Source organism: Panicum virgatum, chromosome 3N, assembly GCF_016808335.1.
Source record: "Panicum virgatum strain AP13 chromosome 3N, P.virgatum_v5, whole genome shotgun sequence".
Taxonomy (NCBI): domain Eukaryota; kingdom Viridiplantae; phylum Streptophyta; class Magnoliopsida; order Poales; family Poaceae; genus Panicum; species Panicum virgatum.
Genome location: NC_053147.1, coordinates 2208403 through 2234332, shown reverse-complemented (window position 1 = coordinate 2234332; position 25930 = coordinate 2208403). Strand labels below are relative to the sequence as shown.

Genomic DNA, 25930 nt, shown 5'->3' with positions numbered 1-25930 from the left:
TCGATCTTTCTCTTTATGAGCTTGATAAGGCTCTGGTTGGATGCTTCAGCTTGTCCATTAGCTTGGGCATAATACGGAGATGATTTGATCAGCTTAATCCCCATGTCATCGGCAAACTTTCTGAACTCCTCTGATATAAAGACCGATCCTCCATCGGTCGTAATGGTCTGAGGGATCCCAAACCTGTGAATGATGTGTTCTTTGACAAAGCTGATCACATCTCTCGATGCTACTGAACTCATGGGCACTGCCTCTACCCACTTTGTGAAATAATATGTGGCAGCTAAGACCCATTGGTGACCCTTGCTAGACGACAGGTTGATCTGTCCAATCATGTCCATGCCCCATCCTCTGAATGGCCAAGGTTTGATGATAGGATTCATCACTGATGCTGGCACTATCTGAATTTTGCCAAACTTCTGACATGCTTGACATCCCTTGTAATATTTGAAACAATCCTCAAGCATAGTGGGCCAGTAATAACCCGATCGCCTAATCAGCCATTTCATTTTATGAGCCGATTGGTGAGTACCGCAGGCTCCTTCGTGTACCTCATGCAAGAGCCGATTTGACTCTAAAGGCCCTAGACATTTGAGCAGTAGTCCTTCCAAGGTCCTGTAGAACATGTCATCCCCTATCAAAACATACTTCATGGCCTTGAGTCTTATCCTTCTAGGTGCCCCCCGAGCCGAATCCTTCAAGTAATTAAAGATATCGGCTCTCCAGTCTCCGGGTTCTAGAAACTGAACCTCCACATCGACTCCATCGGCTGCTTCCCTGTACCCGGAAGCCATCTGTGCCAAATCATTGGCTTCATTGTTCAGAGTCCTGCGTATCCAGTGGAAATTGATGTATCTAAATTGTGACATCAACTCATGGCACTGCATCCATATCGGGAAAAGAGCCTCGCTCTCACATCTATATTCCTCCGTGAGCTGAGAAATCACCGATTTTGAGTCCCCAAAAATTTCCACCGCCTCTGCTCCAGCTTCAAGGAGTAGTTCCATCCCTTTGCGAACGGCTTCATATTCCACCAAATTATTGGTGCATGAGGCAGTCATTCTGATGGAAAAAGAATATGTCGCCCCACGAGGCGAGACCAACAGAATTCCCACACCGCACCCATCATCACAAGCCGATCCATCAAAGAACATAGCCCAAGCATGAATAAATACTGCAGCAATATCAGTGCTGATCCTGTCCGCAACAAGATCCGCCAGTGCTTGTCCCTTGACTGCTTTTGCAGGCTGGTATCGGATATCAAACTCTGACAATGCAAACATCCATTTTCCAAGTCGGCCTTTCAGGACAGGAGCCGACAGCATGTGCTTTATGACATCTGATTTGCATATAACAATTGTTTCTGCCGAGAGCAAAATATGACGAAGTTTTGTACATGTAAAGTATAAGCAAAGGCAAAGCTTCTCGATTTCAGGGTACCTGGTCTCGGCGTCTAACATGCGTCTGCTGAGGTAGAAAACCACCCTCTCCTGGCCGTCATGCTTCTGAACCAACACTGAAGCAATAGAAGTGTCACCCACGGATAGGTACATATAAAATGGCCTATCATGCTGAGGAGGAACCAACATTGGAGGCTTTGACAAATATTCTTTGATTTCATCGAAAGCTTGCTGTTGTTCTACCCCCCAGCGAAACTCATCATCAGATTTGATCTTCACTAGACCCATGAACGGCTCAATGCGCCCAGACAGATTAGAGATAAACTGTCTGACAAAATTGATTTTACCGATGAGCTTCTGCAATTCTTTCTTCGTAGTAGGTGTCTTCATCGTCTTCACAGCCTCTTGACTCTTTAGGCCGATCTCGATTCCCCGTTCATGCACGAGGAATCCCAGAAATTGACCGGCCGATACACCGAAGGCACACTTCTTTGGGTTCATTTTGAGCCCGAATCTTCGAGTCCGCTCCATAACTTGACGCAGATCTTCTAAATGCTCCGCAGTTGACTTGGACTTGACAACAACGTCATCAATATAAATCTCCACCAGCTTGCCGATGAGATCGTGAAAAATGTAATTCATAGCACGTTGGTACGTTGCACCGGCATTTTTTAGTCCGAAGGTCATAACCAAGTACTCAAACAAGCCAACTGCACCTGGTACTCTGAACGCAGTCTTGTTCACGTCCTCTGGGGCCATGAAGATCTAGTTGTAATCGGCGTTGCCATCCATAAAACTCATCATTTTGTGGCCAGCAGCGGCATTGATCAACGTCTCTGCAACAGGCATTGGGTATTCATCCTTCGGAGTTGCTCTGTTGAGATCTCTAAAATCGACGTAGACACGCCATCGGCCATCTTTCTTTTGTACCGGCACCACACTGGAGATCCATTCTGCATACCGGCACGGCCTGATGAACCCAGCATCCAGCATCTTCTCCACCTCTTTCTTAACTTCTTCTAGGACTTCGGCCTTCATCTGACGTGCTGGTCGCTGAAACGGCCGAAACCCCTTCTTGAGCGGGAGCCGATGCTCGACGATGCTTCTATCCAGACCGGGCATTTCAGTGTAGTCCCATGCAAAACAGTCCCGATACTCTTTCAGTAATGCAATCATCTCTTCACGCAAAACCGGATCCAACTTTTTGCTGACAAATGTCGGCCGTGGCTTATCCCCAGAACCGATGTCAACTTCTTCCAAATCGTCAGCTGACGTGAACCCGTATCCTAGTTTGCCGTCGCCTGAGAAACCAGCCGCGAACGCAGGCGAGTCTTCATTGTCTGCAATATCAGCGGCAAACACAGGGAGATGACAAGAAAAATTATTTGGCCAACCGCATGGGCTGGCTGCCTCTATACTTCCATTATAATTCGAAATCAAATAGTGGATGAGTGGCCAACTGCTAGAGCAGGCCATCGTGTGTACATGATGTAACAATTCCGAACCCAAACAGGATTTTCCTATTTTTTGGGGCCGATCGCCGGGATCGGCCTCTCTATTTCTATTACATCCCGTGGCATGCCAGGATGCATTTACTCTGTGAGGTCAGTGGATAAGACCAGCCTCAATCTGTTTTTTGTCGCCTCGATCGGATCACAGTCTTCAAGGGCAATCCCTGAGATCGGCTCTTGTCCTTCTGCGTCCCAAGCATGCATATCCGTGACGGAGACTTCGCTGGAATCGTCTGCAGGGACCACTTCTACTTCATCGCCGTCCCATTGGACGAGGTACTGATGCATTGTGGAGGGGATACAACAGTTGGCCTGAATCCAGTCCCTTCCAAGCAGCACCGTGTATGTACTCTTGCTGTTAACGATGAAGAACGATGTCGGTACGGTCTTGCGGCCCACTGTCAGTTCCACATTAAGAACCCCCATTGCTTCTGATGGTTGTCCGTTGAAGTCATTGAGCATCACATTGGTCTTGATCAGATCAGCAGAAGAACGACCCAGTCGGCGCAGCACAGAGTACGGCATCAAGTTGACTGCAGCGCCAGTGTCGACCAACATCCTGTTCACAGGCTTGCCGTTGATGAAGCCCTTGAGATATAACCCCTTCAAGTGTTTGTAGCTCTTCTCCTTGGGCTTCTCAAAAATGATTGGCCGTGGGCTGAGATCCAGCTGCGCGACGGCCAATTCCTCCTGTTGGGGTGCTCGAAACTCCAACGGGAGCACGAACACCATGTTCACGTCAGCCGATGGCTTTTCATCGGCTTTTGTCTGCTTGGGGCGCCACTCCATCCTCGGGGGGGGGGCCTCTCTTCCCTCTGTGGTCGCCTAACTTGCTCCGCGAGATCCGGACGCGCTTTCCTCAGCACGTCAAGATACTTTGCTTCTGCGTCTTCGAGGTTGCGCAAGCGCTGTATTCTGCGCTTCTGCGACCGATTGAGCCCGTCAGGACACCACCGTGGGCGATGGTACCTATCTTCTTCCTCTAGCTCTGAACCACCTCCGGATGGGCGCCCCACATGGTCGTCCTGACGTGTTCTGGGCCCCAAACGCCGGAACACCGATGTCTTGTCTTGTTGATGCCCTCGAGGCCTGCACTCCAAGCAATCATCTATAGTAGGTAATCGGCTCATGCCGGAATTCCAACAGTACCTGAAGAACGGGCAATGCCAGTGGTCGCGTGTAGCCTGGCGCCTGCCCGGTGTCCTTCCTGAGCGGTGCTCGTACTCGTCTTCCTCCGATTTGTATCGACGGCGTAGCTGATACTGGTACTGGTATTTCTCCAGAAGCCGATTAGAAGCTGGAAGCTGATTGCGGATGTGACGTACTTGCTCTTCAGTCACATGCTGCTGTTCCAACTCACGTTCATCTTGCGGCCGTTTGCCAGAAGCGGCCTCTCTCCTCTGCTTGTTATGGCGGTGCACAGGTCCCACCACGTTGATCTGGAATGCTAGATCCTGGCCTTCGGATCCGAAATCTGACAGCTCCACAACGTTAACCGGTGGGAAGGGCTTCGTGTCAACCTTCATGGTGTGTTGAGCCAGGATCAATCGGCCTTGTTCGATAGCCGATTGGATCTGTCGATGCAGCTCCTTGCATTCACCCGTGGCATGAGTGAACGAGTGGTGCCATTTGCAGTACAGCCTCCCCTGCAGCTCTTGTGGCGTCGGTAGCTTGTGGTTCTCTGGGAGCTTCAGCTGTTTTTCTTTGAGGAGCAGGTCGAATATCTGCTCTGTTTTGGTTACATCGAAGTCGAAGCCCTTCACAAGCCCCTGCTGCTTGATCCACTTGCATGGGACATGATTTGCCCCCCGGGTCCACTCTGCCACGGCTACTTCTTGCTCTTCGCCAGAGTCGTCAGATTCCTCAGCTTGTGCCATGTTTACATGGCGCTTGAACTTGTCCTGGTACAGCTCAGGATGGTAATGCTCGTACGCTGTAAGCTTCTGCACCCGGTGAGCCAAAGATGTGAACTCCAACTGGAAAGCCGCATCCTTGATCGGATTAGCGAGTCCCAGGACAGCCAGATCGACTGCCTCCTTCTCTGTGATGCGTGACGAGTAGCATCGGTTCTTGACCTCCCTGAAGCGCTGTATGTACTCTGACACGGTCTCTCCTCGCTTCTGCCTGACTTGGGCGAGGTCGGAAATTCCGGCTTCTGCAGCTTCCGAGTGGTACTGGGTATGGAATTGATCTTCAAGCTGCCTCCAAGTCCGGATCGAATCCGGAGCCAGTGATGCATAACATTCAAAAGCTGGGCCTGTCAGGGATTGGCCAAAGAACCGGACCCTCAATGGATCCAATACTGAGATCATCCGAAGCTGCGTTAAGTATCGGCTCACATGCTCGATGGAGCTGGCTCCTTCTGACCCGTTGAACTTGGTGAACTCAGGAAGCCGATACTTGGGTGGCAGTGGGATCAAGTCATAATCACTTGGATACGGCTTGGAATAGCCGATCGCTTTCCTCTTGGGCAGGATGCCGAACTGGTCTCTGAGTATTGCACTGACCTGCTCCACACTGAGAACTCCTGGGGCCGATGGCTCAGCACTCGGCCCAGTAGCGTACTTTGCCAGCCACGCTTGTTTTTCTGCATCTGCTCTAGGAGCTCCTGGGTTCACCATCTGCACCGAGCGTGCTGGACTGACGCTGTTAGGGATGTAGGCGCACGTGTAGCCGTGCGGAATCTCCTTAGGTGGCTCGGTGAGGAACTGGCCTTCTCCAGGATCACCGCCGATCTTGTGCACGACGTAGATCGGCGAGCTGTGTGGTCTGGGAGCTGCAAACGAGAACGGCAGTTGTGGCCTAGAATGCATTGCAGCTTCCTCTGTATGACTCCCCAGGATTGGCCCGGATGGAGAGTACTGGTTCTTGATTATCTCCTGGATGACGCGATGCGCCATGCGCTCGAGTTCGTTCATCAAGCTCTGAGAGTGCCGATGAAGCGCATGGGCCACCATGTAGTTCATCTCCTGACGCAGGTCTCTGGTGCGTTCTTCAGATGGTACAGACAGATCTACATTGTCCAGAGCGCCTTCTGGTGAGAACCCCTTCCACTTGATGCCATGGTTGCGAGTCCTCTCAAAAGAGCCGATGAGATCGGCTTCCAGCAGAGCTTTGATCTCATCATACTTCTTCTTGGGTTCAGGAGGAAGCTCATCATATGTGACGGGCTTGGGAGCGGGTCCTTGATCTTGAGCTCCGGTCATCATTGCGGTGGATGTTGTTGCCGAGCGTCCCACTGGGCGTGCCAGAATGTGTTGTCTACCGAAACCCACCAGCGAGCAACGACGGGCGTGCCACCTGACCTATACCCGATCAGGAGGGTGTAGACGTGCCCCCGAACAGTTTCCTGCATACAAAGACACGTGTAAACGTAAGTCCGAGCCGTGGTCGGCTCCCCGGGACGACTCTTGCATCGGCTTTGAAGAGCCGATCGAGTCCCGGTGTCAGACAGGATCTGATTGTATCCGGATATGATAAATAGAGCAAATCACTATAAAACTGCTTCAATCAAGTCCAACTAATCTTAACCCACGATGGTAACAGCCTCACTGCTAGATCGGAACATCCTACACGTGACTGGTCCTAGCGAACGTAACAGACAACTAAACCACAACCTAAAACAGAGGCCTAAGAACTAGCAAGAGCCGATTCCCGGAACAATCCCTATCAAGGCTAAGAAAAAGCATCTACTACGCCACCGGATCATCCAATCTGTTTGCAAGGCCTAACCCAGCAGATATTATGCCAACTCTTAAGATAAGAGCAAACCATAACAGATCGGATCTACTAAACATGAAAGAAGCAGGGTGTTGTCCCTGTGCGACTAGTTCTATGTGATAAGAACTAGCGAGAGATTGAAACGTGACTACACAGAGACAACATGATATTCGCAGATGATAAACAACAAGGCACAAAAGATCTACTAAAAGCCATGCTACGAACATCATGATAACTAGTACTACTCGCCATCAAAAACGCTTCAGTACGAGTAATACCAAGGTAAAAGCAAGAACAATACTGCCCTGATCGCAAGAAGCATGGCACTTACTTGGTTGAAATCCTAGGATTAGGGGTGGCGATGCGCCGAGAGTTGTTGTTTGCGAGTCGTGATGACGCTCTCTTTATGAATAACAAAGGATACATATTTATAGTCCGGAGACTTGGGAAACAATCTAAACTAATCTTGTCCCGATTGGACTCTATCTCTAATCTTGAACTAAATCTAAGGATACACGGCCAATGTGGCCCATATGCTCACGCAGGAGCTGATTTACAAGCCTTCCTTAATCTTCTGCTTTAAGCCCATCTTGCTTTCGGCCCATAAATTAACCCTTGTTAATTTATGGCGATAACAGATTGCTGCTGGATTTTAGAACTGGGCTAAAAGAGTTTGGGCCCACGTGCCATGTCGGAAGGGGGTGGGGGATAGAGAGAGATGATCGAACCAGGAAGGTGGGCATTCTCTATTTTGGGCTGAAATGGTGAATTAGTTATCCTATTTTAATTAGGTTCTAATCTAATTTAGTAGTAAGTAGTTTCTTTTTTATTTAATAGTCTCTGACTATCATTAAATAAAGGGTGGAGCAATTCTTTTTTCTAAAGATTTTAGAGAAAGCGAGACAATGTGAAGCGAAAGAGTTTTCTTTGTATAAGAATTAGGTCTATATCATATCTAAATAGAAGAGAAATAAAAAAAAGGAATGGGGATTCCATTGGATGAATCCTTAAGGAGAGACATGTTACAAAAGAAACAAAGGCTAAAGTAAGCCAATTTTTGCCTTTAGTTTGAGCGTAGTCTTGTTTCACCGAGGAAAAGAGAGAAGTTCTGGATAAATTGACAATGTCATGTCAACTTGAATTGATTAATTCAGTTCTGACTATTCCACATTAATGGGAGTACATTTATGTTTCTGCTTCACGAATATGATATTTTTTGGACATTTTTAATAATAACAAGCCTTATTCCTATTTTGGTATTTTGGATTTCAGGACTTTTAACCCCTGTTAGTGAAGGACCAGAGAAGCTTTCTAGTTATGAACCGGGTATTGTCGTGGCTCTAGAAAGAGGGCCACAGCCGGGTGCCGTAGTGCACCCGCCTAATCCCGGAGGGTGGTTATTCGGAAAAGTGCAAGCTATTCCTCAGATCTACTCATGAAGCAAGAACACACGAGGATTTAGAGTGGTTCGGGCCGCCGGAGCGTAATACCCTACGTCCACTGAGAGTTCTATTGCTTTGAGTTTGTGGATGAGTCTATCCTCTGCCTCTAAGCCCCTTTTGAGACCTGAGTCATTCTCTAGCGGGCGTCCCCCTTTTATAGCGCAAGGAGGACGCGTACACAGGCGTTGGATCCCGACAGGTGGGCCCAATAAGGATGTATCTTAGCGGGTAAGAGGTCACCACGACAACTCGGTGTGCCTGAAAGTAATGGCGCAGTTTCCTGGACGCAATAAGTATGGCATAGATAAGCTTATGCGTCTCAAGATACCTGGCCTTCGACTTATGGAGAACTTCACTGACGTAGTAGACCGGCTTCTGGACGGTCCGGACCCTGGCGCCTGGGCCCGGCTCGCCTTTCTCCACCACGTCAGGTCCTTGGGCCCCCAGCGGTTCTGGGTTCCCACTGGGACGAGGCTCCTCCGGACCCCTTTGTCTGGGGTCTGGACCTTCAGATAGAGGTGAGGCTGACGGGCCCCCATGTCCGGGGTCCGGCTCACCATCTTTCGCCGGGGAGACCCTGGTGTCCCCCTGGCGAGCTTGCTCCATCCTCTCGGCAACCAGCACCATGCTGACAGCCTCTGCAGACATAGCAAGATACAGAAACAACGTCTCACCGGGCTCTGGAGCCACCAATACTGGCAGTGAGGTGAGATGCTGCTTCAGCTCCTGTAAGGCTTGTTCAGCCTCTTCGGTCCAAGAGAATGGACCGGACCTCCTCAATAGCTTGAAGAAGGGGACATCCGAAGCTTCCCGTTGGCCTTTGGGACGACGGATTTGCCAACCACTCAGGGTAGTGGACCTCCTCGATGAAGCCAGCGTGTAGGAGCTTGCGAACTTCATCACGGATGAAGTTCTACCGCTCCACGGACTGCTTCCGAGGCTTCTGGCGCACCGGCGTGGCGTCGGGGTAGATCCTCAGATTGTGCTCGATCACTTCCCTGGGGATCCCGGGCATCTGTGACGGTTCCTAGGCGAACACGTCCACATTTGCCCGGAGGAAAGTGATGAGCGCGTCTTCCTATTTCTCCTCCAGGTTTCCCGCAATGCGGGTGGTCCTGGAGGAATCCGCTCCAATCTGCACCGTCTTCACGGGAACATCGTCCGGATCAGACGGCTGAACCTTAGGTGCCTTTGCAGGCGCCCTGGGTTGCGAGGTGGATGGGTCCTCCTCAGAACGTGCAGCCTCTGCCGCCAGAGCATGCAGTCTCTCAACTACAGCGACGGCAGCGGTGCGATCACCCCGCACGGTGAGGACACCGGCAGGGGAAGGCATCTTCAAGTCCAAATACCCGTAATGGGCAATGGCCATGAAGCGGTAGAGAGCCGGCCGGCCAATGATGGCATTGAACGGGAGGTTCACCTCCGCAACATCGAACTAAACGCTCTCTGTGCGGAAGTTCTCCTCGGTCCCGAACGTGACCGGCAGTGTGATGCTCCCCAGATGGAACACCGAATGTGGGCCCACTCCGGAGAATGGGCGAGAGGGAGTCAGCTTGGACTCCGGGATCTGCAGCTGCTTGAATGCTGCATAGCTGATGACGTTGAGGCCGGCCCCACCGTCGATCAGCACGTGATAGAGCCTGACATTAGATATGACAGGGGCGGTGATTAGAGGTAGTACACCGGCCCCAGCCATATTCTCCGGGCAGTCAGATGGCCCGAAAGAGATGGTGGTGTTCATCCACCTCTGGTGCGGCGCCGCCTTCGGGACCCCCGGCTTCACCGAAAGAACCTCTCGGCGAAGGGTCTTCACGTCCCGCTGGGAGACAAGCTCCCAGCTTCCGCCGTACATTACGTACAGCTTCTTGCAGTGGTCGTCATTGTCAGAGTTGGAGTTGTCGTCGTGGTACACGCCCTTCAGCTCCCGAGCGGGGGATTGATACCCCAGCTCCTTCTCCTCGGGTGCGGCCCCGCTGTCAGAGGCCTTCTCCTTACCAGGCCGCTGGCGAGGAGGCGGTGAGCCGTCCTTGGAGGACTGCTCACGCCGCCCGCTGACCCGCTTCGCGAGCTTCTGGATCTCGCGGCAGTCAGCGGCGCTGTGGCGAGCGGTGGGATGCTCTGGGCATGAACCTCCGCTGCCACCTTGCGGGCGAGGGCGTTTGACATGCGCATTCTGGCCCCCTGCCGCTGCCGCAGCAGCTGGTGCTGCTGCTGCAACGGCTGGACCGCCAGGTTGCGGCTCCCCGCGACTCCAGTTCTTGTTGTTCTTCTTCTTGCCACCGCCCTGGGCGGTAGCTCCGGAGCCACCAGCTTTGGTGTCTCCGTCTTGGGGGGCTGAGTGCCATGCACGGCCCTCAGCGGCCCTGGCACACTTGTCTACCAGGGAGAAAAGCGTGGTAACGCTTTCCACCTCGTGCGTCGCCAGCTTCTCGAGCATCTTCTCGTCACGTACCCCCTGACGGAAAGCAGTGATAATAGATGCATCGGAGATACGAGGAATGGTACCCCGTACCTTGGTGAAGCGCGAGATGAATGCCCGGAGCGTCTCTCCGGGTTTCTGCCTCACGGCGTGGAGGTGAGCCTCCACACCATGCTGCTGGTATGTACTGGCGAAGTTCGCAGTGAACCTCGCACAGAGCTCTTCCCAGGACTGAATCGTCCCTGGGGTGAGGTTCATGAGCCAATTCCGGGCCGGCCCAGTAAAGGCTACATGAAAGTAGCTCGCCATGACGGCGTGTGATGGCGGTAATGTACACCTGCAGGAATTCCGACGGGTTAGTGGTACCGTCGTACTTCTCCGGCAGGTGCGGGCGGAACTTGGACGGCCATGCCATCGCGCGGAGGTGATCTGCCAGTGCAGTGCAGCCCACCCCAGCCACCGGGGTGCCCGCCTATATCCAGGCGTTCACCGGAGGCTTGGGTTCTGCCACGTCCAAATCAGCATTGAGGTTGCGGCCCTCAATGTTGAGACGGCGCTCTCGCGCCCTCTCCACGGAGATGCGGGCGTCGTCACCCGCGCGCCTGCTGTTGAGCTCCGCCCGCAGGTCTTCTATTCGTGCACCCCTCACTGTAGGGGAGCGCACGGATGCCGATGCACCGCCCTGGTGCCGGTGGTAGGGTACCACCGCATTGCCAGGCGGAGTTCGTTGCCCAGTCCTTGCAGAACTAGGGGAGGCCTGAGCCAGATGGAGGAGACGGTCAACGTCGTCCCGCCACTGCCTCAGGGCGTCTAGCGAGGCTGCAGCAGCCGGAGGGTTGCGAAGCAACTCCTTGGCCGCTGCCAGCGCTCCACCGCTCGCAGCTTGTGAGGTGGCCCTTGACGGGTGCCCTGACTCTTGCCGACGAGCAGTGCGCGCTACCGCCGACGGTGGCTGCTCCACGGGCACGGTTGCCCCTGGAGTAGGAACGCGAGAGGCGTGTGGCGTGGAGGACGCCACACCTTCTGTCATCTCCACGTCATCCACTCAGACCATGGAGACGAGCAAGAGATGAACTGCAACCAGCTATCCCCCTACCTGGCGCGCCAAATGTCGTGGTGTGGCAAACCATAGCCGGGTGGCGGAATGCACCCGCCTAAGCCCAGAGGGAGAGTACTCGGGGGTTAGCTAGGATTAGTTCGATCTCGCTCAAGAACACGATGAACACAACAGGTTTAGAGTGGTTCAGGCCGCCAGAGCGTAATACCCTACATCCACTGTGTGTTGTATTGCCTTGCCTCGAGAGAGTCTGCGAGAGCTGGGTGCCGAGTCCAGCGTGCGTCTGTGTGTGCTCTCGCTGTACAACGAGCGCCTCCCTTTTATATCTCAAGGAAGGCGCGTACATGGCCGTTGGGTCCCCGACAGGTGGGCCCAATAATGTAGAACAAGATAACGTATTTTCCATACAATATGGCTTTGCAAGCGGAGAAGATCTCACTCCTGTATTTCCTTGCCTGCTCCTGGAATCCCCCGTTCATCATGTCCAGGCGTTGTCTTGTCGAAACGGCGCCTGACGTAGCTTGCGGCGTCGCCTGCCACGTAGCTGAACGGGCCGTGTAGCTTACGGCGTAGGCGGCATGATGGAAAAGCGCCGTGCCGTCGTATCCAATTAATAAGGCAGACGGGCTCTGCGCGGGTGCGGCGCAGGCGGCCTCACTGTGTACCTCGGTAATACGCGGTCTACAGTGAGGACTGACAAAGTCTGCCCCGCGTGCCGCGGCAGCAGAGCATGCCTCAATCACCCGCATTGAATGCGGTGGGTGGGCGAGTCTTCCAGTGGAAGATTCGTGCCCACGCCCGCGCCTGCGGGACGCGTGGCGGCTCCGGACCCCCCCCCGGCGGTATGTTGGTTCTACGCGCGTGGGAGGCCCGGATGGACGCGGGAGGTCCCGGACCCCATGGGGGGTCCGCGGCCTCGGCTATCGGTTCGGAGCTTCCCCTCCTCAGAGACATGTGGCGTCTCCGGACCCGTCCCCGAGAGGGGAGCTCGCTGTCTGGGGCCGTTGGCCCGATAAGGTAAGGGCTTGACCCATGGGGCCTGGCTGCTCCGCCCTTTACCGTGTAGTTACGGATGACTACGCGAGCATTAACTTGCTGCAGTAGGAGTGAGTATCCCTATTACGGGGTACCGGCACTCTTAATTTTAAAATTATATTTATTTTGTGACGGACGGAGAAGTAGACTCATCGGGTACACATATCATTTTGTATTTTATTTTATTCTCCGTCCTCTTTACCTCTCGGAATCACCAATAAATATAGCTCAAATGGTGCGGTAGTCCATTAGAAGCAGAAAGCCCACACATCCACAATCTTGCCCTCAGTCTTCCCTCCCCAAGCAACTGCCTAGCTAGTAGCGATGCAGCAGCAAGCTCCTCCTCCTCCTCCTCCTCCTCCTGCTGCTGCTGTGTCCACCATGTCCGGAGACAACAAGGCCAGCCAGCCGACGTGCTACAAGCCTACAACTGCTACTTCCTGATCTGCCTCTTGCTCTTCCTGGGTGGCCTCGTCGAGGTCTTGAGCTGGATCTTGTTCTTCTGCTGGCCCCACAAAATTCACGCCACCCTCGCGTCCGCCACCCTCTCCAACCTCACCGTCTCCAACGCCTCCACCGCTGCAGAGGTCTCCTACAACCTCGCCGCCACCCTCAGACTCTACAACCCCAGCTCGGATGTCAGCATTTACTACGATACCATCAGCGCCGAGCTCCGCTTCCGCGACGCCGTCCTCGGCCCGGCCGCCAAAGGCACCTCCCCGGCCGAGTTCTACCAGCGCAGGAAGACCACTGACCACGTGAAGCTTGAGTTCGACTACGGCCGGGGCGTCGCAGTTCCCAGCGACGTGGTCGGGGAGCTCGAGACTGAGGTCAAGAGCGGGGGGGCGATCAACATGGAGCTCTACGTGCACCTGCGGGTGAGATACAAGTTCGAGCTTTTCAAGATGCGGGAGAAGCCGGAGGTACGGTGCTGGCTGAGCTTTCCGGTCAAAGAGCACTACTACAAAAACGTTGATTTGTCTCGGTTGGGAAATCGCTGTTGTCCCGGTTTCCCAACCGAGAACGCTTGTCCGGGACAAAAGGGGTGCCCTTTTGTCCCGGTTGGTAACACCAATCGGGACAAAAGGTGCAGCCAGCGCCCACGTGGCTGGCGCACCCTTTTGTCCCGGTTGGTGTTACCAACCGGGACAAAAGGTCTCTTTTTTTCATGTTTTTCTTTTCTCAATTCTTTTTCTATTTCAATTATACTTTTGCATTTCAATTAAACTTATGTATTGGAATTCAGTGTGTATGATCTCCACTAATATATACATATATATATAGTTACTTATATAATATTTGTCCTAGATAGTTTTCATATATAAATTAATTCACTTATATATATGTATACACATATCTATACATGTGAATTCCTTTACATATGAAAATGTCTAGGACCAATATTATATAAATATATATATATACACATATATATTATTGGAGTGCTTATATATATAATACATACATACTCCATCATATTTGCATAGGTATATTCGTTCTTAATTACATAGTAGAATTCGCCTTTTGGAAATTTAATACATACATACATACATACTCATAAAAAGAAATTTAATACATAGACACACATATATATTTACATAGTTATATTCGTTCTTAATTACATATATACGCGTATATTGTCATATTTACTGTGATTGTCAATATTAGATATTCCATCATAGTAGAATTCGCCTTTTGGATCGAGGACTTGCTCAACAATAAATCCGGAGAATTGTTCTTGAATCGCCATAACCTTTTCCTCCGGTATGAGTTTATCGCGCATCTCCCCGACCTATGGAAAAAGGGGATAATTAATTTCGACTAATTAAAATACGAGTTCAAATATTAACAAGTTTTTTTACTTACTTCCTCCTCCCAATCTGTCCAGCCCTTTGGAGGACCTACCAGACCATGGATGTTCTCGCATACATAGTATGCGCACAATACAGTGCCTGGTTTCTGCCTCATACACTTTAAGAGAGAAGAAATTATCAGGTATTTACATGAATATATAATAAAACTAATGAATCGTGCAACGAATCATCCAAGCGCGTACCGGAAAATCTGTCTTGATCTTCAATTCCTTGTCAAATTTGCCTGGATGATTTTTAGCGAATTCTTTCCAAACCCTGTGCATGATTAGAACAATTATAGTCAAGTAACAAAGTGATTCAAATTATCGGTCATGGACGGAGTAGTGGTAGAATTACTTTTTCATCATGTTAAGAAGATTTTCGTATTGTTCTGGAGGTCTCCTCAATGAGTCCATAACCACGAGTAGGCTCTTCTCGGGAATTATGACAATTAGGACAAAGTGTTCACTGCAAGATTATACGGAGGCAGTTCTTGGTAGTTAAGGTTTAAACAATTCGATTATAGAATAGAAAGAGTTAGACGGAAGGAATCACTCACGCAAAGTTGTAAGGAAACAATATCATTTGCTTGTTGTGATGAACGCTTATGTACTTGAACAAGTTTTGGAATATGTCATCGGGATTGTCCCGTAGAAGCCTCCAATTACAAGTAATTGGGTCGATGAAGCCGAGGTGAGAGTATCCCTTTCTTCTGCAAGTATGTATCTCCATTCTACATGATACCGAATAAATCAAGAGATCAGTATGTTGAGATCATGCAAAACAATACGTAAGGACAGTAAAATACTTACAGAACCCACAAGCCGACCATAGAGATGTCGAGGGCCTCCTGATGGAATAGTTGGTAAATTTCTTCCCAGTTTATCCATATAATGGCCTCCCCCGTAAGAAATCGTCATCTTTAATCTTTGCGCCCTGCATGAAGATGCAATCGGCCATCGCACGCATGTAGTGCTGGTGCAGCTTATACATTTGCGTTGGAAGCACAGACACTACTTCGGGGGGTACAAGAGTTTTGCCGATCTCAAACGTCCATTTGACGACCACATCGGCCTTTGGAATATCTTCTCCCCCTGCAATCTGAGCGGCCGTCAGGTTTGATTCTTTCAGAAATGTAACAAAGTCTTGTTCTTGCGTCGTCTGTCCCACTACGAGAGGCTCTATTGATTGTTTCTTTTGGGCTCCGAGCTGTGGAACGTCGGACGACGACGACTTTGATTGTCTCTTCTTTTTCTCAGTAGTTTTGATAATTGTGCGTTCGTAGTCTGAAGGGGGGGTCTCTCGGAATGAATTTTCTCTTATTTGCTTCGCACATTCCCTTAAAAAATTTCAAATCTATCGAATTTATCACTTTCTCGGGCTCCGGCTTCGGCTTCAGCTTGAAGTGCTCTTTAACTCTTTCTTGAGTTATCCGATCGCATTCTTCAAGGCTCATGTCCCAGGGTTTAATAGGAGCCTCCTTGGTTTTCTTCTTCTTTTCCTTCTTCTTTGGAGGCTCCCTAGCCGGTGCAGCTACCTTCTTTGCCGGCGGCCGTTTCTGCTTCTTTGCCGGCGGCGGAGGGGGTGACCATGGAGGCGACGGTGACGCTTGAGTGTTCATCGGCGCATGAGATGATGGTGATGGAGAATGTGCCGGTGAACCTTGCCGAGACAGTGCTGCCCTTGGGGAGTTTTGCGGAGATGCCGGTCTTGGAGAGGCATGCTGAGATGCCGGTCTTGGTGTTTGATCATCCGACTTTAGGACAATGTAGCGCTTATCCCATAGGATGTAGCCATGAATGGCTTCTGCTAGTGTCCTCTCCCCATCGCCTCCAGGAATATCAAGCTCGAGCGTCTCCCAACCCTGGCACACCTGCTCCACGCCAACTCTTGTGTATCTAGGCGGAATTTGCTGCCCGTGGTACACGTCGCCTGGTTCGGTTGGCATGGCGGTACCGTACGCAACAGTGAACATTAAGTTCTTAACGGCAGTCTGCAGGTCACAAGGTTTCCGGTGGGTGATCTCATCCACTGGAAATCGCTGCAGGGCCGACGCTTCAACTGCGGCCTGGATCCCCGTGGGCTCGGCAGCGGCGACGTCTGTGGAAGCGCAGCTGCTTTTCCGCTGAGACAGGTGATCGGCTGCGACACTAGGCTTTGGAGGCAACGTTTGCGCTTGTTGTTGCTGGCTCATTGCTACGGCCACTTGGCGTTGAACCTCTTCCTCCAGTCTTTGATCGTGTGACATGAGCCGTTCCTCTAGCCTTCGCAGGTGCTCCCGCTCATCATTCTTTCTTCTTTGCCGGCTTCTATATGAATCAATGTAATCCCTGAACCCATACTTCCACGGAACCACGCCTTTGCCTCTTGTGCGGCCCGGATGCTCTGGATTCCCAAGGGCGTAAGTCAGCTCGTCCCTCTCTCTATCCGGCTGGAATGTTCCCTCGGCCGCTGCTTGTATGGCCTCCTGTAGTTTCTGGGCTGCTCGCTGGATGTTTGGCCCATAGATGCAGTCACCAGTCAATGGGTCCAAGCTTCCCCCGTGACCATAAAACCAGGTCCTTGACCTTTCAGGCCAGTTCATGGTCGCAGGTCGGATGCCTCTGTCAAGCAGATCCTGCTCCATCTTCTCCCATTTGGGTACTGCAAGCTTGTAGCCTCCTTGGCCTAGAGTGTGATGGTACACTTTCTTCGAGGCGTTGTCTTTGGCCTTCTGCACCTTCTGAAGCCCAAGCTCTGAAGACTTGTATTCCACAAATGCATCCCAGTGACCCCTGAGCTTTTCGAGCTCGCCGGTAAATACGGGTGTGGTCCCGGTCTTGATATATTTCTTCGTCAAAATTTTCTTGAATGATCGCAGTTGTTCGGCCATCTTACTCAGGGTCCAGCGCTTGCATATCTCTTCGGATTCAGCTGGAACCGTGAAGTTTTTCTTAAGCTCCCGCCAGCACCATTCTTTTTCTCTTTCGGGTACCGCATCCCGTTCCTCGCTTGGATTGGAAGCTTTCCAGAGCCTAAAGCTGATCGGGATGTGGTCCCTGACAATACATCCGGATTGTCTTATGAATTTTTTGGCGGCAGCTTCTGGAGCGATCGGTTCGCCATCTGGACCAACTTCCGTTATAATGAACCGCCCTTCCAGTTTTTTTGTTGGGCCTCGCTTCGTCTTTTTCTGCTGCGACGATGATCCAGACGGCTATAAAAAAACATTCATAGTATTCATATAGATTCAGATGAAAATATGATTGTCACTACAAATAAGTATAGTTTTGATATGTACATTAGCACTTTGTTCAGCAGCAGCGTCATCCTGAATAGATGGTGCCTCAATTCCATCACCGGACATATTCAAATATATGTCGGTATTGCTGCCATCATCAGCTTGTTCAGCGACATCTCCTTGACCTTCGCCAATCATATTCAACAGGAACTGTTCGTCTTCCGCGTCTGTGTGTCGCGGGTCCATCGTAACTAAAATATGAATACAAATAAAACCCTTAAAAATTATCTAAATAATCCACTCCAGAAATTTGCGGCTAGGGATAGGCGGAGGGCCGAGGGCCGAAGGCGAAGGGCTCAAAGCCGAGGGCCGGAGGCGCACTGGGGCGAACGCGGAGCCGGGGGGGACGTGAGCTCAGGGCGAGCTATGAGCAGAGACGGAGAGAATGATTCTTTTGCATTTGGGGCTTCCTTGCTAGGCTTTATTGAATTGGGTCCATAAGTTGTATATGATACTCTCTCCATGTCAAAATAAGTATAGTTTTTTGCATCCAAATTTTGTCCCACAAAGAATGTAGTTTTAGCTTGTAATGAGATTCATCTAATTAAAGCAATACTAATTATACCAAGAAAGCATTGCATAGAAGAACGTATAGAGCGAATCAAATATTCAGTAGATATTATTTTGGCACACTTGAATGATATATTGTTTCGGTTGCTTCTTGTCTCTACCAGTTTCAACAGGGAGCATTGAGTGTGCTTTTTCTACCTTGAAGATCATCAAAATAGGACTGCGCAATACCAATATGATGAAAGACGAATTAACAGCTCTCAAGGGATTGGATCCTAAGGACTGTTAACAATAGATGGAGAGCCTACAAATCTAAGTTGAAGAAACAGTATTTCAATCGTGAAGACAGGTCTATAGATGAAATCATAAAAGGGAAACCACCAACTGTAAATGAACATCAATGGAGAGCTCTTGTTGGATTTTGGTGCCAGGAATCACATAATAAGGTGATATCAGTTTACAGAACAATAATATCAAATTCCAAAGCGACATAAAAAATAGTGCTTAATGACTCTTCTATCTTTGCAGAAACTATGTGCCACGAACTCCCGATCTGTAAAAGAACAGAAGAATACCCACACAACAGGGCGGCGGCGCGGCGGCGTGCAGTGGAGGCCGCCGACGAGGGCGTGCGCGCGGAGTGGAGGCCAGGGGCGGCGCTCGCAGGGATGACGGCGCTCGGTGACGTGGGCTCGCGCGGCGGGGCTCTGGGCGGCGACGTCGACGGCAGCGGTGCTCGGGGAGCTCGAGCGGTGGGGGGAGCAGGGGAACGGACGGCGGGAGGGAGGAAGGGCGAAGGAGGGAGGAAGCTAGGAAATATATGGGGGGGCCTTTTGTCCCGGGTGAAGCCACCACCCGGGACAAAAAGTCCTTTTGTCCCGGGTGGTGGCTTCACCCGGGACAAAAGGCCCCCCCTTTTGTCCCGGGTGAACCCACCACCCGGGACAAAAGGACCTTTTGTCCCGGGTGGTGGATTCACCCGGGACAAAAGGGGTTTTTGGGCGGGCCGGGAAAATTCCCAGCCCGCGGCCCACCTTTAGTCCCGGGTGGATCTACCACCCGGGACAAAAGGGGCCCGTTTTCCCTCGTTCCCGCCTAATGTTATGTTTGTTTTTGTTTCTTTTAACTTCTCTTTTAAAATTGGCTTTCATTTGTTAATTCAGTTAATAAAATTATGATTCCAAAAATTATGGAACAAAATTTCTTATCTCTATATAAACTTGATACACGCAACAAAAATAATTAATTTTCATTCAAGTGATTGGGTCAATGAAATATCTAACTTTTTTGAAATCATATTTGTTATTTTGACCATGCAAAAATATATTAGGTGAAATTTTTTTCAAACTGTTGCTTTTCGATAGAAAGTGGATTCTATCACGATATTAACGTTTAAAAAGTGAATTTTAGATAAAATTAAGCAATTTCATGATATTAATGAGTAGTGTGTGAGTTTGAGAGATAGTGTGTGTTAGTGAGATTGTGTGTGTTAGTGAGAGAGTATAGTGTGTTAATGTGAATGTAATTTCATGAAATAAATAAAATTAGTTGAGTAATCCATTATTGAATGAAAATTATAATTGAGTCTAGTAATTAAGTGAAAAATATATAAAATAATATAAATAACACATAAAATATAATTGTACAGTACATATATAATAAAAGTATTCGAATTGCGATTATGTTTTTATACAATAATATAAAATGATTCAAGTACATGAAGGATTAGCGGTAACAGACTTTCTCTTCACAAATGTCCCTTGATTATGATCACGGCGCAAGTATGGAGCATCATCATTGGCTAGCAGGATGCATGGATCAGCATTTACTTCGAAAGGTGGAATGGCAACAAAATTATTATATTCTTCTGAAAAGTCTGTCTTGTCCTCCACTCCAACGATGTTTCTCTTTCCTGATAGAACTATGTGTCGCTTAGGCTCATCCTTTTGCTTGTTGATCCCCTTCTTTGGCTTGCTGGACATGTCCTTAATGTAGAAAACCTGAGCGACATCCTGGGCTAGGACAAATGGCTCGTCTCTATACCCAAGATTGTTGAGATCAACTATTGTCATCCCATACTCATCTTTTGTTACCCCTCCTCCAGATAGCTTAACCCATTGGCAACGAAATAGAGGCACCTTGAAATTGGGACCGTAATCCAGCTCCCATATCTCTTCAATGTAGCCGTAATATGTGTCTTTTTTTTCCATTATTGTCCGTGGCATCCATACGAACACCGCTGTTTTGGTTGGTACTCTTTTTATCTTGGGCTATCGTATAAAATGTGTTTCCATTTATCTCGTACCCTTGGTATGTTAAGATATTCCAAGATGGTCCCCTAGCCAATAAGAACAGTTGTTCACTTATATCCATGTTATGCATTAGATGCTTCCGCAACCAGCTACAGAAAGTGTTCATGTGCTCACGTGTAATCCATGCCTCAGACTTTTCCGGGAAATTGGAGAGCAGAATTTTCTTGTGTTCCTCGATATATGGGTCAACCAAGGATGATTGTTGAAGAACCGTATAATGCGCTTTCTTGAATGAGAAATCATCTGTGCAGACATAAGATTTCTTTCCTAATGTACCCTTTCCATTTAGTCTCCCCTCATATCGCGATTCAGGGACTCCAATCAGTTTAAGGTCATCAATAAAGTCAACACAAAAGTCAATGACCTCCTCAGTTCCGTAGGCACTGGCGATGCTTCCTTCTGGACGAGCTCTATTACGAACACATTTCTTGAGTACCCCCATGAACCTTTCGAATGGGAACATGTTGTGTAGAAATACTGGTCCGAGAATATCAATCTCTTTGACAAGGTGCACTAGAAGATGTGTCATGATGTTGAAGAAAGATGGTGGAAATATCAGCTCAAAGCCAACAAGACATTGCACCACATCGTTTTGCAGCTTTATCAAATTCTCCGGGTCAATTATCTTCTGAGAAACTGCGTTGAGGAAGGCACATATCTTCACGATGGTTAACCGGACGTTATCAGGCAGAATCCCCCGCAGCACAACCGGAAGAAGTTCGGTCATAAGCACATGGCAGTCATGGGACTTGAGATTTGTAAATTTCTTCTCTGCCAAATTTAAGATTCCTTTTATATTGGATGAGTATCCAGATGGAACCTTTATACTGCTCAAGCAGTCAAACATGGTTTCTTTCTCTTCCTTGCTAAGAGTATAGCTGGCAGGACTTAAGTATTGTCGTCCATTATCTCGCTGTTGTGGATGTAAGGCATCTCGTTCTTCCATACGTTGCAATTCTTGACGTGCTTCTACTGTATCTTTTGTCTTTCCGTACACTCCCAAGAATGCTATCAGGTTGACGCAAAAATTCTTCGTGAGGTGCATCACATCAATTGCATGACGAACATCTAAGACTTCCCAATATGGTAGCTCCCAAAATATAGATTTCTTCTTCCACATGGGCGCCATTCCGTTTTCGTTCGGAACAGGTTGGCTACCAGATCCCTTTCCAAAAACAACTTCTAGATCTTTTACCATGTTGAAGACGTCTTTACCACTACGGTGCATCGGTTTTGTTCGGTGGTCCGCTTGGCCTTTGAAATGCTTGCCCTTCTTTCGTACCGCATGCCTGATGGGAAGAAACCGACGATGACCCATGTATACAACCTTCTTACAGTGAGTCAACCATATATTATCGGTATCATCTAAACAGTGTGTGCATGCTTTGTATCCCTTGTTCGAATGTCCTGACAAGTTACTAAGAGCAGGCCAGTCATTGATCGTTACGAACAGCAATGCTCGTAGGTTGAAGTTTTCCTGTTTGTATTCATCCCACATCCGTACACCTTCATCGCCCCAGAGCAATAAGAGTTCTTCGACCAATGGTCTTAGGTACACATCAATGTCATTTCCGGGCTGCTTTGGACCCGGGATAAGCACTGGCATCATGATGAACTTTCGTTTCATGCAGAGCCATGGTGGAAGATTGTACAGACAAAGAGTCACAGGCCAAGTGCTATGACCACTGCTCATCTCACCAAAAGGATTCATGCCATCCGTACTCAAACCGAACCTTATGTTTCTCGCATCCAAATCAAATTTAGGGTACGTTCTATCTATTTTTCTCCACTGCGACCCATCAGCGGGGTGTCTCAACATCGAGTCTTTCTTGCGTTCCTCTTTGTGCCATCGCATCAACTTAGCATTATCTTTATTTCTAAACAGACGCTTCAAACGTGGTATTATAGGCAAATACCACATGACCTTCGCAGGAACTCTCTTCCGGGGAGGCTCTCCCTCGACATCTCCAGGATCATCTTTTCTAATCTTGTAACGCAATGCACTGCATACGGGACATGCATCCAAATTCTCGTACTCGCCTCGGTAGAGGATGCAGTCGTTGGGGCATGCATGTATCTTTTGCACTTCCAGTCCCAAAGGGCAAACAAGTTGTTTGGCTTCATACGTTGTGGCAGGCAATTCATTGTCCTTAGGAAGCATTTTTTTAACAAGTTTGAGTAATTCACCAAATCCCTTGTCGGATACACCATTTGTCGCCTTCCATTGCAGCAACTCCAAGGTGGTGCCAAGTTTCTTAAATCCATTTTGACAATCTGGGTACAACAACTTATGGTGGTCCTCTAACAACTTCTGGAACTTCAACCTCTCCGTTTCACTCTCACAGTCTGCCTGCATATTGTGCAATGCTTGCCCCAGATCGTCGCTGGGATCATTTTCTGCTACATCTACTTCGGGCTCTTCCATGGGAATATCGTCATCGAATGCACCGATTCCAGCATTCCCCGGAAAGTGGTCGTCAAAATCTTCTTCTTCATTGTCTTCCATGGTAACCCCCTGTTCTCCGTGCTTCGTCCAACAAACATACTTTTTCATGAAACCATTTGCGAAAATGTGGCTGTGTAGGATTCTTGAAGATGAGTAATCCTTGTTATTGTTGCAATGAACACACGGGCAGCACATAAAACCATTCTGCTTGTTTGCCTCAGCCACAGACAAAAAATAATGCAGGCCATCAATGAATTCTTTCGAACGTCGGTCAGCATTGTACATCCATTGCCGGTCCATCTGCATTTTAAATAAATCGATTTGAATTCTTTACACGTATCGAATAAATAAAATATATCAAACCTAAATTAAACTAAATGTAACATAACATGAATAATTAAAAGATATGCAATATCTATCATACATCTTGATTAATTAAAAGGGGTACTTAATCCATTACAGAACTTAACAAAGGAGTACTATACATGAAATTTAAAAATTCGGTCAACAACACATAGGTTTTCAACCGTCCTTGCGTTGGAACGCAGAATGTTCTAACAGATTTCTTGCTGGCGCAGAATAAGATGGCGGAGCTGAAACCTCCGAGTTTGGTGGTGACGAACCGTAACGCCGCAATAAATCCTCAAGATCAAACGGAGGTTCCTCGCCCCTTGCCATGCATTCTCTATATTCTTTTTCCAAATAACGGAGCGCTGCCCTATGAAAAGCACTAGGTTTTTTGGACCGACGACCTACTCGAGTTGTGCCCTTCTCTCCAGAAGGACAACGATCACCCCCACCGGCGCCACTCCCTCCAGCTGCTGAAGCCATATTTTACTGAAAAATACCTTTATTTTCCACAAAATTATAAATTCTTACCATTATAAATTTTACTTGTTTCGAAATAAAGATTTTTTTAGCTTCTAGATGGTTTCAATGTGAGCCTGATTAAATACATCACTAGAGTGTCAAAATAATCCATTCATAATACAAAAAATTCTATAATATACTCATTTCATTAATTCATTCACGAATAAAAAAATCAACTATCCACAATATGGTCATATATACAAGTACATCACATGAAGTATCTACACTCATTCTAAAAATTTCTACTATCCATATACTCATCTAAATCTAAAAGAAAATTACACCAACATATGCAATCTAGCTAGCTAAATGTCCAAGAAATGAGCTAGCTACACATTTTCTCTATTTCTAAAGTATGAAATGAGCTATACAAGCCAAGGAAGAAGAGAAAAACAAGCCCCAAACCTTTAGAGCAGATGGATGGACGGGGAATCAAAGATCTTCACAAATGTGGTGAAGAAATGAGCAAGAACTCCTCTATCCCGAGCCAAGAACAGCAAGAAAACAAGTGAGCTGAATGGCTCGGGCGGGGGGAGAGGGAAGGGGACAAGGGGCGCAAGGCCTTTTGTCCCGGTTGGAGGCACGAACCGGGACAAAAGGGGGGACTTTTGTCCCGGTTGGTGGTTCCAACCGGGACAAAAGGCTACGCGGGACTTTTGTCCCGGTTGGAACCACCAACCGGGACAAAAGGCTCCCATTTTGTCCCGGTTGGTGTCTCCAACCGGGACAAAAGGCCCCCGTCCCCCCCGCTGGCCCGGCTAGCCGTTGGACCCGGAACAAAAGCCACCTATTGTCCCGGGCCCAAAGGCTGCCGGGACAAATGGCCAGGAACAAAGGCCTGTTTTGTAGTAGTGGAGGGCCGGGGCCCCGGCGTCGGCGGCGTTGAGGCCTCCGGCGACCAGTGCAGCTTCAAGTACTCCCGATGAATAATGCTAATGCTAGAACTAACTATGTAATATCACTAAGCTTTGATTAGCTTTGTGTAGTATCACTATGTAAGAACTTGCATGATGCTTCTCCTCCTTAAATGGCAAGGCAGTACCCCTACCAGTCTTTCAAAAAAAAAATGCTGCTTGAGTGGATTTTTTTTCTTTTGCGAGTGCATGTTGGTTGAGCTTTTTTTAAAATAATAATGTTGGTTGAGCTTGAGCAGCTGTGAGCATTTGTGCTTTCTTTGCTTGGAGATTGCTGAGCCATTCTCGAGTAATTCCTGCAGAGCAAGATTGTTATTGTTCAGGAGGGAATGACAGCGGCGCCATTTATTTTGAACGTTCAATCTAGTATTGGATTACACCCATTCATCACTCAACACCGGTCTTCTCAAGTTGATCTCCCCTCTGCACAGTAATAATTATCCATACTTTTAAAGTTTTGCTCGGTTGCTTGGCAATACTCCTGGTTGCTAAAGCATAAGACTGGTCTGATGTACTTGCTTCCTTCTTATTAACTAGCTAATAGCTTGTACGTTGCTACAGGCAAATAAAGTTTAAAAATTAAAATGCACCAGAGGTCCACCAACTTGTAAGGGTGTACCATTTAGGTCCACCAACTCCAAAGTGCATTTTTAGGTTCATCAACTTGTAATTCGTGTCGCTTAGGTCCATAAACTATGAAAGTGTATTTTTAGGTCCATAAAATTGTAATTTATGTCAGTTAGGCCCATAAACCCCGAAAGTGCATTTTTATGTTCTTGAACTTCATCCATGAGCAATCGTATGGCTATAGACCCTTAAAGGTCGCTCTGATATAGCTGTCCATGAATATATTTCAATCCCTTACCGAGAACCACTCTGGTTTGACCCAAATCTAACATAATAACAAGATTTTTCGTCACAACACCTTGCACCACCATATACGGCCACCCACGCCACGGAATGTAACCCCTACCACAGTACACATGTTGTTGAGTCCCTCTATAACCTCCTCCATCTTTCCAAAACAATCACCCCCTAGTCTCCACCCATATTACAGGGTTATCTAAATCTAAGCTCCAGAACCGTGTAGATTCATGTTGGTGCGATATCAGTGCACGAAGGCTAGGTGGAGGGGTATGGAATTAGGTGACACAAATTACA

The 25930-nt window shown here is 48.6% G+C and overlaps 1 protein-coding gene across 1 annotated transcript in view; it reads left to right on the top strand.

Annotated features, from left to right (window-relative positions):
• Window positions 1-25014, top strand: part of LOC120666927 (NDR1/HIN1-like protein 10) — a 28838-nt gene extending 3824 nt beyond the window's left edge. The window contains exons 2-3 of the mRNA XM_039946917.1: window positions 12900-13507; window positions 25009-25014. Coding sequence (XP_039802851.1) covers window positions 12900-13507; window positions 25009-25014 — 614 coding nt within the window. The remainder of the gene's footprint in view (window positions 1-12899; window positions 13508-25008) is intronic.
• The last annotated feature ends 916 nt before the right edge of the window (window positions 25015-25930 follow it).